Consider the following 11,848-nt stretch of genomic DNA (forward strand, 5'->3'; position numbering starts at 1 on the left):
TAAAATAAAATACATATTAAAACAGATTTTGGAAAAAAAACAAATATGGCAGCTCAAAAGTAACTTGATTACTGTCGGCTGATAATGTGCCATAATAAAATGCACATTTTATTTAAAGAATATAACAAATAGTCTTTGGTATCACAATTGACTCAATGGGGACTGACAGTTGCTGCAAAGTTTACCCAGAAAAAAAAATCATCATGGGGTGCAGGATTGACCTCCTGTCATTAAGGGGCGCATGTTCGTAGAGTGAAAACCATTTATTGTAACAGGAACCGGATGCGGAAGGAAACCCGCCATTGAGGCAGAATTCACATCGTGAGCTGAACGTTGAAATTCATTCAATTCTAACAACCAATTTTTCTGTAACCTAATAGCTCTCGCTTGTATTTTTTGGAGAGAATGGCTTACCGAGGACAAGGACAGAAGGTGCAGAAGGTGATGGTCCAGCCCATCGTATCCTTTCTTTGCTGTTAGCTGCTAGCATGTGTTAGCAGCGCTGCTAATCGCGTCTTTCTCGTGTTCTTGTTTTTTGTTTAGGAACTACATACGTTTATGGACACATTGGAATGCTTATTTACCTACCCTTTTGTTTTCTTCAGTATTTTACTTATTTTTTTTTTACTACTATTTAACATTATAGCACGAGGTTTGGGTGCTAATTTAATGTAATTGAAAGAAATGTATTTGAAACCTGCTGCTATATTTTGGACAAAGTGAAGGCAGTAACTTGTAGAACAATGAGCAGCACCATAATGCAGAGCATTACAGTACTTTATATGAGAGGTAATCTGAACAAGAAGGGCTTTTTCTACGTGAATATATTTTTAGCCCAATTTAAGGCTCATTTAGTGACACTAATCTCTTTGCCAGGTTTAAAAATAACCGTGTACCCCCAGATGTCCAGCATTTCAGCTTCATTTTGTAAGGAAAGAAAAAAAGATCTGTAGAAGTGCTACTGTAAACAATGCTTTCCATTTTCTCCTGACTAAATTGAAGACATTTCTGGTTCAACCATAGCTTTACGTGATCATCGCTGTCAGCTAATAAATCCAGTGAGCTCTTTTCTGCAGGCCTAACCCTAGAGAACGACCGGGGTCACATTTTTTTATTGCTCCTTCTATCCAACATGGTCTATTTATTTTCTCTATTTGATCATTTAGGATAGCAGCGACTATAATAAAAAGAAAGAAAAAAAAGACATTAAAAGTCCAGCTCTTTGTTCTCTCGATTTAGAGCTTGTTTTTTGAAGTCCTAACATTAAACAGGATGAAACTCAACTCTCTGGTAAAGTGTTGCTCCACTAAAGTTGAAGTGACTATTTCTTCTTAGATCATCGCCAGAGTGAAAATGTGATTTGAAACATCATCTGTGTGAATGACATTAAAACTTTTTGTGTTAAAATAGAAGGTTTAGAGCTGTCATTTCCTTGACTCTGTTCCTCAGAACCTCATTTTCAGATACCTTCAAAACGTGAGTACAAAAGATTTTTGCAGGTTCGCCTTTTGTTTTGTTGATAAAAGAAGCACTGACTGATGTTGTCTTTTTTTTTTGCAGCGCTCACGAATTCAGGTGTGGCTTTATGAGCAGGTGAACATGCGGATAGAAGGCTGCATCATTGTAAGATTTATTTTTCTACTTTCACAACGTTTATGTTCTTTTCAATTGTCAGCATTAACATTGACTAAAAAATTGTGCATATTGAATCTGCGATAATAAATTAGCGTAAAAGAAGCATGCCAAACTCGCATTTGTCGAAAAAAGTTTTTGAGCTTGAAGGAGGTGGTTAAGTCACTTAAACAACGGTGACAGTCACACCAGAGGTCATCAAAAGTTGAGCGTGTCATGCAGAACTGTGGAATCCACAGCTCCTCTGTAAAATCACCAACCACGATTTCCCAAAATCGCTTCATCTGTAGCCGCTCCCATGTAACTTGCCACTCCCTGAATAAGTCTCCCTTGACAAATGAGGATGAGCACTAGTGCTGTGGTGAAAATTTGAATGGTAATCAAAGTATTTGATTAGGTTTTTGTTGACTTATCGCATGAGTTGGTTTATGTTTATTTGCATAATTATGATTTTTTTTTTTTTTAATTTTGATAGTTTTGCACATATGTATGGAAACAGGTACTGAAGATGTGCTTTATTGTCTGTAAACCAAAACTCTGCTAAACACCACTGAGTGCATGTTGGTTCTGTAGATTTTTATTTTTTTTTATATAGATTTTTTTTTCTAACTTTACAACATCAGCCAAAACACATGCACACTGCCTCAAATTGTGCACACAACACAGTTAACAAATAAATGAACAAATAGAACAGAATCAGGAGAATTCCTTTTACGGAATAGTTTGAATTTCAGGTCTTATATATATCAAATAGAAATCAAAAATTCCGTTCTGGATTCTTAAATATTCCAGTGGAATCAAATACAATAGAAAAGTTTCTGCAGATTTAGAGAGTTTATCTTTATAGTGGAAATATACATTAACTGCAGGCTCTCGTGGCAGACTTGTTGACATTGGTTGAAGACATGCTCATGTGTATTCTGGAATATTTTGAACTTTTTGCCAAAGCAGAACTACAATGAAAAACTTAAAGTTCCCCCATCAATTCCCAGGAATATGATTGGTCCTGATTTATTAAAGTTTTTCTCTAATTTGTCAGTCTTTTCTAAATCACCAGCTCAATTTAGTATTTATTTCTTTTTCTACATTATGGTAAATGATAAATGACTTATACTTTTATAGCACTTTTCTACATTACTTGAGGCCCCAAAGCGCTTTACAGTCACAGACCCAGTCACACACATTCACACACTGGTGGTGGCTCCGCTGCCAAACACTGGCACAAACCTCCCACCAGAGGCACTTTGGGGTTCAGTGTCTTGCCCAAGGACACTTAGACGGGCAAGGCAGGAATCGGACCTGCAATCTTCCGATCAGGAGTCGACTGTCCTACTGCTGCACCTTGGCTGCCCCGTAATTATCTAGAATATAATCTTGAAGAACCTGAATTCAAATGAATCCAAACCTCTAAGTAGTTACTTAAGTTAAGATTGGTTCCATATTTTTCTTTCAGGGCTTTGATGAATACATGAACCTGGTTCTAGATGATGCTGAGGAGGTCCACATGAAGACCAAGAACAGAAAGCCTCTGGGTAAGTAAGACTCTTTAGCTTTACTCTGGTGGTTTGATTTCAGTTATTTATTTATTTTTTTACGGTGGCCCATAAGTGCAAATCACAGCAACAACTGACTTAATGCGAAAAGATAATGATCACTATGATAATTAAAAAAGCAAAACGAATAATAGAAAAAAAATGAAATTTTTTAAATCAAAGTACAACTCTAGAAACCAAACTGCAATTAAAATGAAGGCCCAAGCCTGGATCAATAAATGTGTCAGGGAGGGCATCAGATGTAAAATCTTTGCCAAACCAAATATGCGAACCGGAACCATGATATCCATACCGCATCGGTCAAGGTCTGGGCTAACGATGGCCACCAGCAGTGCTGTTCACCAATAGGGTGCCAGTGGAAATTGGACTACTGTTGGTCGAAGATGGAGAGGAGGAAGCTGTGAACGTTGACCGGAAGTTGGCTGTTCACGAGTCAAATTTGCTGCTCTATGCCTATGACACTCAAATTGTGCCACAGGACCTCAGATCGCGTTTGTACATTGATTTAACATGCGTGAACGCAACTTTAGAGTAGAACATGCAGAAGACAGGGTTATACGGTATATATGGAGGAAGCTGATTAGATGTGGGGACCCCTGGGGAAAAAAAAAGGTTACCTATGTAATTTCAACCTTAAGTTCTTTGGAATGAAGCGATACTGGCTATGCTCCGCACTGATAATAAAACTTTAATTATTATGCAGACATTGAAGACACATTTGAAAAAAATAATCATCCTATTAATGATAGTACCTATCTTTTCTGATTTAATGTTTCATTATTTAACAAAAAACGTTTTTTTTTTTTTTAAACCTTTCATTTTTAATTTCTTTTTTTTGAAATTGTGCTTTAATTTGTAAAAAGGTTTTTTTTTTCATTAATTGTTTTGCTTTTTAGAATGTTATGATCTTTAATTTTTTTTGTCAAGCGATGTGTTGATGGGACTTGCACTTCAGGGCCACCATGATTTTTTAATTCACCATAGCAGTAATTACAAGCGGTTTAAAATTTATTGTTATGCAGATTGATTTATGGAATATTTGAAAGTCTTTTTTATTTATTTACATATGTACTGTCACTTTGTGTTTGTACAGCTGCTGCAACAAAATATGTGTTTGACACCACATTTGAAATATTTTTTGCACTAAGTATTTATAAATTCAGGGATGTCATTTAAAGAAAAGTGAGCATTAATATTATTTTCTATCCTTGTTCACAGGGAGGATCATGTTGAAGGGCGACAACATCACCCTGCTGCAGAGTGTTTCTAACTAAAGATACCAGTAATGACTGCAGATCCTGTTTTCTCTTTTTCTATGTTAACTGCCTGTGATTTTATGTCTAAACGTGAGTTTCTTTACAACATTTGAGAATAAAATCGTTGTTTTTCACGACTGTTTCCTGTGTGTTTACATCTAAAATATAACTGAGTTTTTTTTATATCTGGGTCAGGGGTACTGCTGTCATCTAGTGGCAGACATCAGTATTACAATCAACATGTAGGTCAAGTTTGGCATCTAAAGAATGAAGTTTATCAAGAAGTCAGGAATAACAAAATTAAAGATTTGTATAGATTGTGCCTATCTCATATTTGAATGTATTTTAATGAAAAATGTTATAAATATTTTTTTTAATTGGGGTATAAATTGTGTCTAATATTAAAATCGTTTCGGGAATTACTGCGTCTTAAGTTAAATAATTGTAGTAATTTTTCAAAATCATTTTTAAGAGATTTTTTTTCAAATTTGTCCTAAAATTACGAGCATCTTTTAGGTTTAGTTTTAGCGTTGCCGGTAGACGTCATGACGTTGTACGCAACCGCTCCCTGTCTTGGTGCCTGGGAAGCCCCTAGTACGGAGCCGACAACGCCCGGTGTTGAAACCCAAACATAAAACACGGTAAGGGGAATTATTTATATTTTTATGTCGTTTACGTGGTTTATTTTGAAGTTAGCGTTACTGTTTTGTATAGTTTATTGGTAATTCGAGCCAAAATCACCAAATTGTGTCATTCAGCATCCGCTAAGGTTAGCGGTGCCGCTTAGCTGGAAGCTAATTGGGAAAGAGCAGTTGGCTAAGATGACCAACCAGGTTATCGTGTCATAAGTTAGCATACTTCTCATTTGTAAAAACATTATTTACATTATATGTATTGTGTACTTCTCCAGCAAATTAAAATATGTCTTATTGGCTTGAATCAAAGTCACAAATTAATAATTTAGTTGTTATCCTGACACGGTCAGTCCATTCCAAAATGAGAGGCAAAAAAAATGGCAAAGTTATCTAATTTAACCAAATAAACAATTTCCAGCTGAGCAGTATGAGAATGGAACTGAGTTTTAGGTGGAACAGCCACCGTTATTTTTATTTCTTTCTATTGTGGTTTCCGCAGCCGGCAGGAAATAGGCCAGATTGAGGCCGAGGATTGGGCCCTGGTGCCAAGCTAGGGCTAATACGAACCAGCCTTCAGGCTGCTCTGTGACGTTTGTTGACCCGGAGAAATAATCGATACTTTAGTGTGGAAAATTCTATTAAAGTTTTTTTGAAAAAAGGAAACTAAACTTTGGCGGAGTCAATTATTTTCCCACCTCTGAGTTTGAGATTTTTTTTCTACCAACCCATTGAGGTTAGCATAAGTTTTTTACATGTTTTTATGCAGATACATTAATTTAAAATCAGCATTTTATTAAATTCGTTTTGAGTGGATGTTGTTGACCATTCAATGATAATAGTCTACAAATTAAAAGCACAGGTTTTAGTTGATGTCAAAATATATGTGTGAAGTTATCAACTTTGGTTTGACAAATCTCAGTATTTGATAAATGTATGTTTCTAAAGTTTGCATTAACACCCCCATGAGCTACTTAAGCTTCAAGTTCCACATGAATGAATCTTACCTTAATTACTACAGGGCTCAAATGGCTTAAACTACATATGCCTGGATTAAAGCTGGAAGCAGACACTTCTGCGGCACAATGTCGGCAGCCTGGTGTGATCTTTAGCACAGATTTATTAAAGCATTTGAATTTATTCCGAAGCTATAGCTGTTTCAGGGACTTAAGATAACAAAAGAAATCTTTGATTTAAACTCTTTCAAAATAGTCTTTTTTTGGGTTTGTCTTACTTTAATATTTTTTAAATAAAGCCCCGATTTTAAATAGCTTCTTGTTAAAAAGTTCTGATGTGAATGTTTCCTTTATCACTTACGTTACTTTAAAGTCCCACTCCAACTATGTATTTTTTCTATTATAAAAGCATTCCTAGCAGTATTTTAATTATGATTATGTGATTTTTGTTTATTTATTTATTTATTATTATTATTATTTTTTTTGTCAAAATAAAAAATCTTGTGTTGTTTTTAAGACCTATTTTCTGCAGTGGCAGGAGTTCATCAGAAATGTAGTAAGTAACCCTATGTTGGCATACTAGTATTCCTTTGTTTACACACTCTCTCGCTAGCTTACAGCCTCTCACAACCCCAAGCTAACCTTAACGTAGTAAAAATCACATCAGATGAAGAAATTAAGATGTTAATGGATCTATTTGTCTGCAAGTGGAGCGGAGTAGGGAGGTAGTTGCTGCGTTTTCAAACCGTGAGTTATCTGCTCCTGATCCATCACAATTTGACTAAAAGGATATTCAGAAATGCATGTTTAATATTAAATTATGTTACACATGTCCTCCATCATGAAAAAAATGCTACTTGAAAATGTTAAAAATATTATCAGAGTGGGTCTTTAAAGGTATTTATCCCATTTTCTTTATTGTAAGTTATTTGTGTTACTTTGAAAATAGTTGTTAATTTGATCTTTAATATTGAATAATATGATTAAAAAATCTTTTACAACGGTTTTATTGAAAGCCTTTTTTTGTTTTTACAAGCTAATAAACTAAGGATAAGCTACAGCTAAGATGGAAACATGTTTTTTTGGAAAGTGGTATGTAATGTTTAAATGCTGACAGGATGCAGTCCACTGCCATGAAGTCATGTGTTAATACCAGTAGTTTCCTGTAGGAAGTCACATTATTCAAGTCTCATTAATCTGTCAAAGGGCATTCATTGGTGTGGACTTTCATAAACATTTCAGGCAGCTATTCCTGGTAAAATAGTCCACATTAATGAATGTATTTCCGCACAGTAGTGTGTCTTAAATTATATATGCTTAATGATATAGAAGCTGACTGCAGGAGGTCGTGCAGCTGAATGTCTCAGCATGTTCCCTGCATTTGTAAACCTTCAGCTGTGTCCCCTGGTCTGCCTTTGACACCCCACCCCCACGTTGTGCTGCAGAGCTCTGCAGTGGCTTAGCGCTGACGTACAGTGACTTGTGGAGAAGAGGCACTAATTCTGTGGCTCCTTTGAGTTTTGACGCCCACAGTGACTCCAGGCGAGCTGCAGCTTTTATGATTTCATGGTTCAGATCATAGTTGTCGGATTTTGGAATTAATCGGTTATCACTTTAAAGACCCAGGAAAAAAAATAGTTTGAAAAAAATCGTATTAGTTCTGTGAAAGTTACTATCACCAGGCCACAAGCTACCTGCTCCACTCCATTCTGATGCAGCCACTTGTAGTCGACTAGATCCATGTATGTCTTTTTTTTTCTTTTCTCGTCTTAGCTGGAATTTGACTCAAAACTGTATGGCTGGATAGCTACAATATTGCATGCTAGTTTTGTCGCACCGGTAATGTTAGCTTTGAGTTGTATGGGGCTGTAAGTCAGCAGGAGAGACTGTAAACGGATGGATGGCGGAAAAGGAGGGAGACATACTCTGTGCCAAAATTCACACTGAATAACTCAGATTAATTACTATTGAACTCTTGCCACTCTACAGGAACTTTGTCTTAAAAACAACAGTTTAAAAAAAAAATCTTGGCCAAAAACGGTATATTCATAATTAAAAGACTACTTGGAACAATTTTAAAATAAATCAAAAGTAGTCTGAGTGAGCCTAAAAATGTATTTGAGTGACCTATATTTACTGTTGACAAAATTAACAGTCTGCTATCATTTTTAACTGATAGCATTGTATCATTTATTCCTTTGAGAAATGCAGCACTTATGTTTGCAAAGTGAGTTTGTAATTTTTCACACATTTTTTATACATAAAAATTAACAAATTTTGGTGTTCAAGAAAGCCTGCAGCTTCATTTTATTATAATTTATTTAAAATTGACAAATATTTTGCAAATGTCTACACATTTCGTTTTTCTGTATTTTTTTCAAAACTATATAAAAAATGTCTGATCTGGATTTCATTTTTTTTTTTTGAAACATAAAGAAACTTAAATTGATGTTTTTTTTAGTCAAACAGACTGATTAACTGGAACTTTTGTAATTACAGAGGAGGTAAACTGTTAATAGAAACTGGTGCATGCTAGGATAAATCTTCAGTCAAGTTGCTGGCGAGGAATGCAAAAACAAAAAATGTTTAAACATCCAGTTTGACCCTGGTCTGAATGCGATGTAGCAGAGAACGTTTCCTCTGGGAGTTTTCAAACTACAATGGAAAAACCTGATCACTTTTGGCTGAGCGTTCAGTCCATTCTCAAGACGAGTAATGTATCAAAACTCCACAAAATGTATTTGCATTGTTTTAAACATTTGACCTGTGATGCATTAAACAAAAATATGTAAAAAAATTAAAATTAAAACTAATGAAAGTTTGATGAAGACTGCTGTGCAAGCAGTTTCCTTCACCTCAGGTTGAATCGTGCAGTCAGCAGACGGCCTTCTATTATAGTAGGAGCCACATCACAGCTGGAAAATCATCTGGAAAAACGTTTGAAGGCGTGCACTGTTGAATGATGGGTAAAGCCGTGCCACATTGATCTATGGAAGGCTTGTCTTCTTATTACGATTCTCCAAACTGATTCTGTTAATTTGTGTTTTATCAGTGACTTTTGTTTCTTTGAAATAAAGTTACTAAACCAATTACCTCCCCTGCTAATTTGAGTCACAGGTTAAAATAAAGTGTACCCCCCTGCAGTACTATAGAAACAGATTTTTGTTGGCTGCAAGTCTTTCTTAAAGCAACAACAAAAGAAGATGTACAGCATATCGGCCAAACATAGTATGATCCATAAAAGCATCAGCTTGTGTAATCTTTACTTGATTATCATTTTTTCCACTCCAGTTTCACAGTGCTGCTTTGTGCTGTTGAGGGTTAAAGAAAAGCTGGAGTAAAGAACAGAACCATTGTTCCTGTAATTAACGACAACTCTCTTCTGTCATATGACGGCATTTAAACCAGCCTGTTGAGGCCACTGCAAAGCATTTTTATTTCTTAATCTACTTGCCGTAGAATCAGTGACGCTTGGAGTCACGCTGAAACAAACTATTCCAAATTGTTTAATTTCAGTCAAAAAAAGTAGTTAAAAAAAGGAATTGTTAGTGAGTTGGAGTGTCTTTTCACAAACTTCTGCATGTTTAGCTGATGATGGAACTGATTTTTGCCCATTTTCAGATTCAGGTTGCCCCAAAATAACAAAAAACAAAAAAAGCTCAAACCATATTTACTGTGTCTTAAATTAACTTATTTTGAATCAGATAAACAGCAGGAAATGAAAATAGTCCAAACAAAACTGTTTAAATGAAATGTTTTAGCAGCTTATAGAAAAAGATTAGGATTCTAATTTGAAGTTTGAGGTTTGTCTTACTTACCCTTACGTGTGTCTAAAGTGTTCACTACAACTTGTCACCTGTAGCGTGCCCATAGAAAAATGAACATTCTAGTCTCATGGCCTCACCAGGTTGTCCTAAAGAAGGTGGGCCACTTTTTGAGACCAGCGTCTAGCTGTAATTAACAGTAAGACTTGGCGAATATTGGAGACCAGCCACAATCAGAAAATACAGTATATGGTCACTTTATGACATCGGCTTATGAGAACTCGCACAGATTTTTAGAAGAATGCTCAAAAATGTGGGGTAGTTGGAATTAAGATTATAATACACTTAAAAGCTCAAAAGATTGATTTTGCATTATATAGGTCCTTTAAGAAGTTGTTTGAAGGTTAATTTTGAATATTTGGTTTATGGTGATGTTGAAAAACAAAATGCATATTTGACTTTGTCAGATTGGCTATGGCATTTGAACTACTGTATTTATTACTGATGGCTTATTGACTGTTTCTCTTACCCTTCTTTAGTAAAAAATAACCTCTGTGCTCCTAATGCTGACACCAACACAGTGGTGGCGCTGTTTACTCTTGTCTGGTGTTGGTCTTGTCCTGGATTTTCTTTACCAGGAAGGTTTCTATTTTTTTAAATTGTGTTGTGACAGTTATCAGTTGTCATAAATCAAAGAGTATTCATAAAGTCAGGTGTTTACAGTATCTGCAAACTTTAGTGCATTTTTGGTTCGTGGATTGTCCTTTCAGGCTATTTTTGCAGCAGACAGTAGGTATTTCTCATGATCTGAAAGATCTCGTATTCTCTGTTAGGTATTTATAGAACCAGTAATTGACATCATGATGTTCTCTTGGCACAACTTGTGCTCTCAGCACAACAATGCTGTTCTCCGATGTGGAACAGTAGGTCAGCTCTGCATGAATGCTGGATCGTCTATGGACCAGAGTGTTCATTTAGGTCAAATAGACTGATGGATTTTTGTTTTTCTTTTTAGTAAAATCAATATTTAAAATCAGATTTTTAATTCTGTTTAAAAAAAATAGGGATTTGGCTTTTTAGCACACATTGCTTAGTTGTAATGTAGTTTTTACAGTCTCTCAGACTCCAAGTATTTATTTGACTTATGTACCTTTTTTTGAACTTTACAAATACAGATGGCTCCTCTAAGATCCTCATTGTTCCATTTATTGTAGGAGCTCACATTTTAAAGTTCAGATTCACTTTTGTTTTAATGAGTATCTGTTCTTTACATTTGATATGCTATTCTCAGTGTTTAAAGGATACATTAACTTTGCTTTAGGTGCTTTGAACAAATGACTTCTTGCTAGAGGTAAACATTTTAAAAAGTCATTAAAATAAATGGTTAAAAAAATTTTGAGTAAAAGGAATACAACATTATAAAAACAACAGATTTTTTGATGGAAAAATATTTGTAATGCAGTACATGGTGTAAAAATGGAAAGTGTTCGTTCCCCTCTTAGCTTCTCTTGGACCTCCAGGCAGCTGAAGCAGGATTCTACTGTATGGAGAGAGAAGTTCTGCATCCCATTTCATGCCTGACTTTTTTTTCCTTCTGTGTTCCAGATCTTGAATGAGTTGTGAAGACTTGAAAACTCAGCTATGCAGACCATCAAGTGTGTTGTCGTCGGTGATGGTGCGGTGGGTAAAACCTGCCTGCTCATCTCTTACACCACCAACAAGTTTCCCTCTGAATATGTTCCCACGGTGAGTGTTCCTGAACAACAACGCACAGTTTTAATATCAGAAAAAATCAAAAATGGAGGTTATTTGGGAAAAAAAAGTGGTTCAGTGTTCTGGAGGATCAAAGCGCTCTCTGTTGCTGCTAGATCCCAAAAGAAACTATCACTGTTTGAGCAACTTTATTAGCAACATCCTCGTTACATTACACAGTCGGTTGCTGAATATTATAGCCTTGTTTGGAGTAAAAACTCCTGATTTTTGTCTGCTAATTGTAGCAGTACAAATAAAAATGTTTTTATTTTGAAGTCGAAGGCTCTTCCTCTATTTCTTCAT

At 35.5% G+C, this 11,848-nt stretch overlaps 2 protein-coding genes across 3 annotated transcripts in view; both read left to right on the forward strand.

The window, feature by feature from the left end:
- The first annotated feature begins 241 nt into the window (after positions 1-241).
- snrpe (small nuclear ribonucleoprotein polypeptide E) lies at positions 242-4,575 on the forward strand. The gene is made up of 5 exons (XM_024269547.2): positions 242-459; positions 1,450-1,476; positions 1,561-1,623; positions 3,086-3,164; positions 4,404-4,575. The coding sequence occupies exons 1-5, from the start codon at positions 406-408 to the stop codon at positions 4,457-4,459; spliced, it is 279 nt and encodes a 92-aa protein (XP_024125315.1). The 5' UTR covers positions 242-405; the 3' UTR covers positions 4,460-4,575.
- A 356-nt stretch (positions 4,576-4,931) lies between these two features.
- cdc42 (cell division cycle 42) overlaps positions 4,932-11,848 on the forward strand; it is a 15,892-nt gene continuing 8,975 nt past the window's right edge. For both annotated transcript variants that reach the window (XM_024269545.2, XM_024269546.2), the window contains exons 1-2: positions 4,932-5,082; positions 11,399-11,539. In XM_024269545.2, coding sequence (XP_024125313.1) covers positions 11,435-11,539 — 105 coding nt within the window. In that variant the 5' untranslated portion in view covers positions 4,932-5,082; positions 11,399-11,434. The remainder of the gene's footprint in view (positions 5,083-11,398; positions 11,540-11,848) is intronic.

The sequence above is a fragment of the Oryzias melastigma genome, linkage group LG5, assembly GCF_002922805.2.
Source record: "Oryzias melastigma strain HK-1 linkage group LG5, ASM292280v2, whole genome shotgun sequence".
Lineage (NCBI taxonomy): Eukaryota > Metazoa > Chordata > Actinopteri > Beloniformes > Adrianichthyidae > Oryzias > Oryzias melastigma.

Coding starts and splice junctions, on each gene's coding strand:
- snrpe (XM_024269547.2), top strand. CDS start 406: ATGGCTTACCGAGGACAAGGACAGAAGGTGCAGAAGGTGATGGTCCAG. Junction 1,624..3,085: donor GGATAGAAGGCTGCATCATT/GTAAGATTTATT, acceptor TTTTTCTTTCAG/GGCTTTGATGAATACATGAA. Junction 3,165..4,403: donor CAAGAACAGAAAGCCTCTGG/GTAAGTAAGACT, acceptor CCTTGTTCACAG/GGAGGATCATGTTGAAGGGC.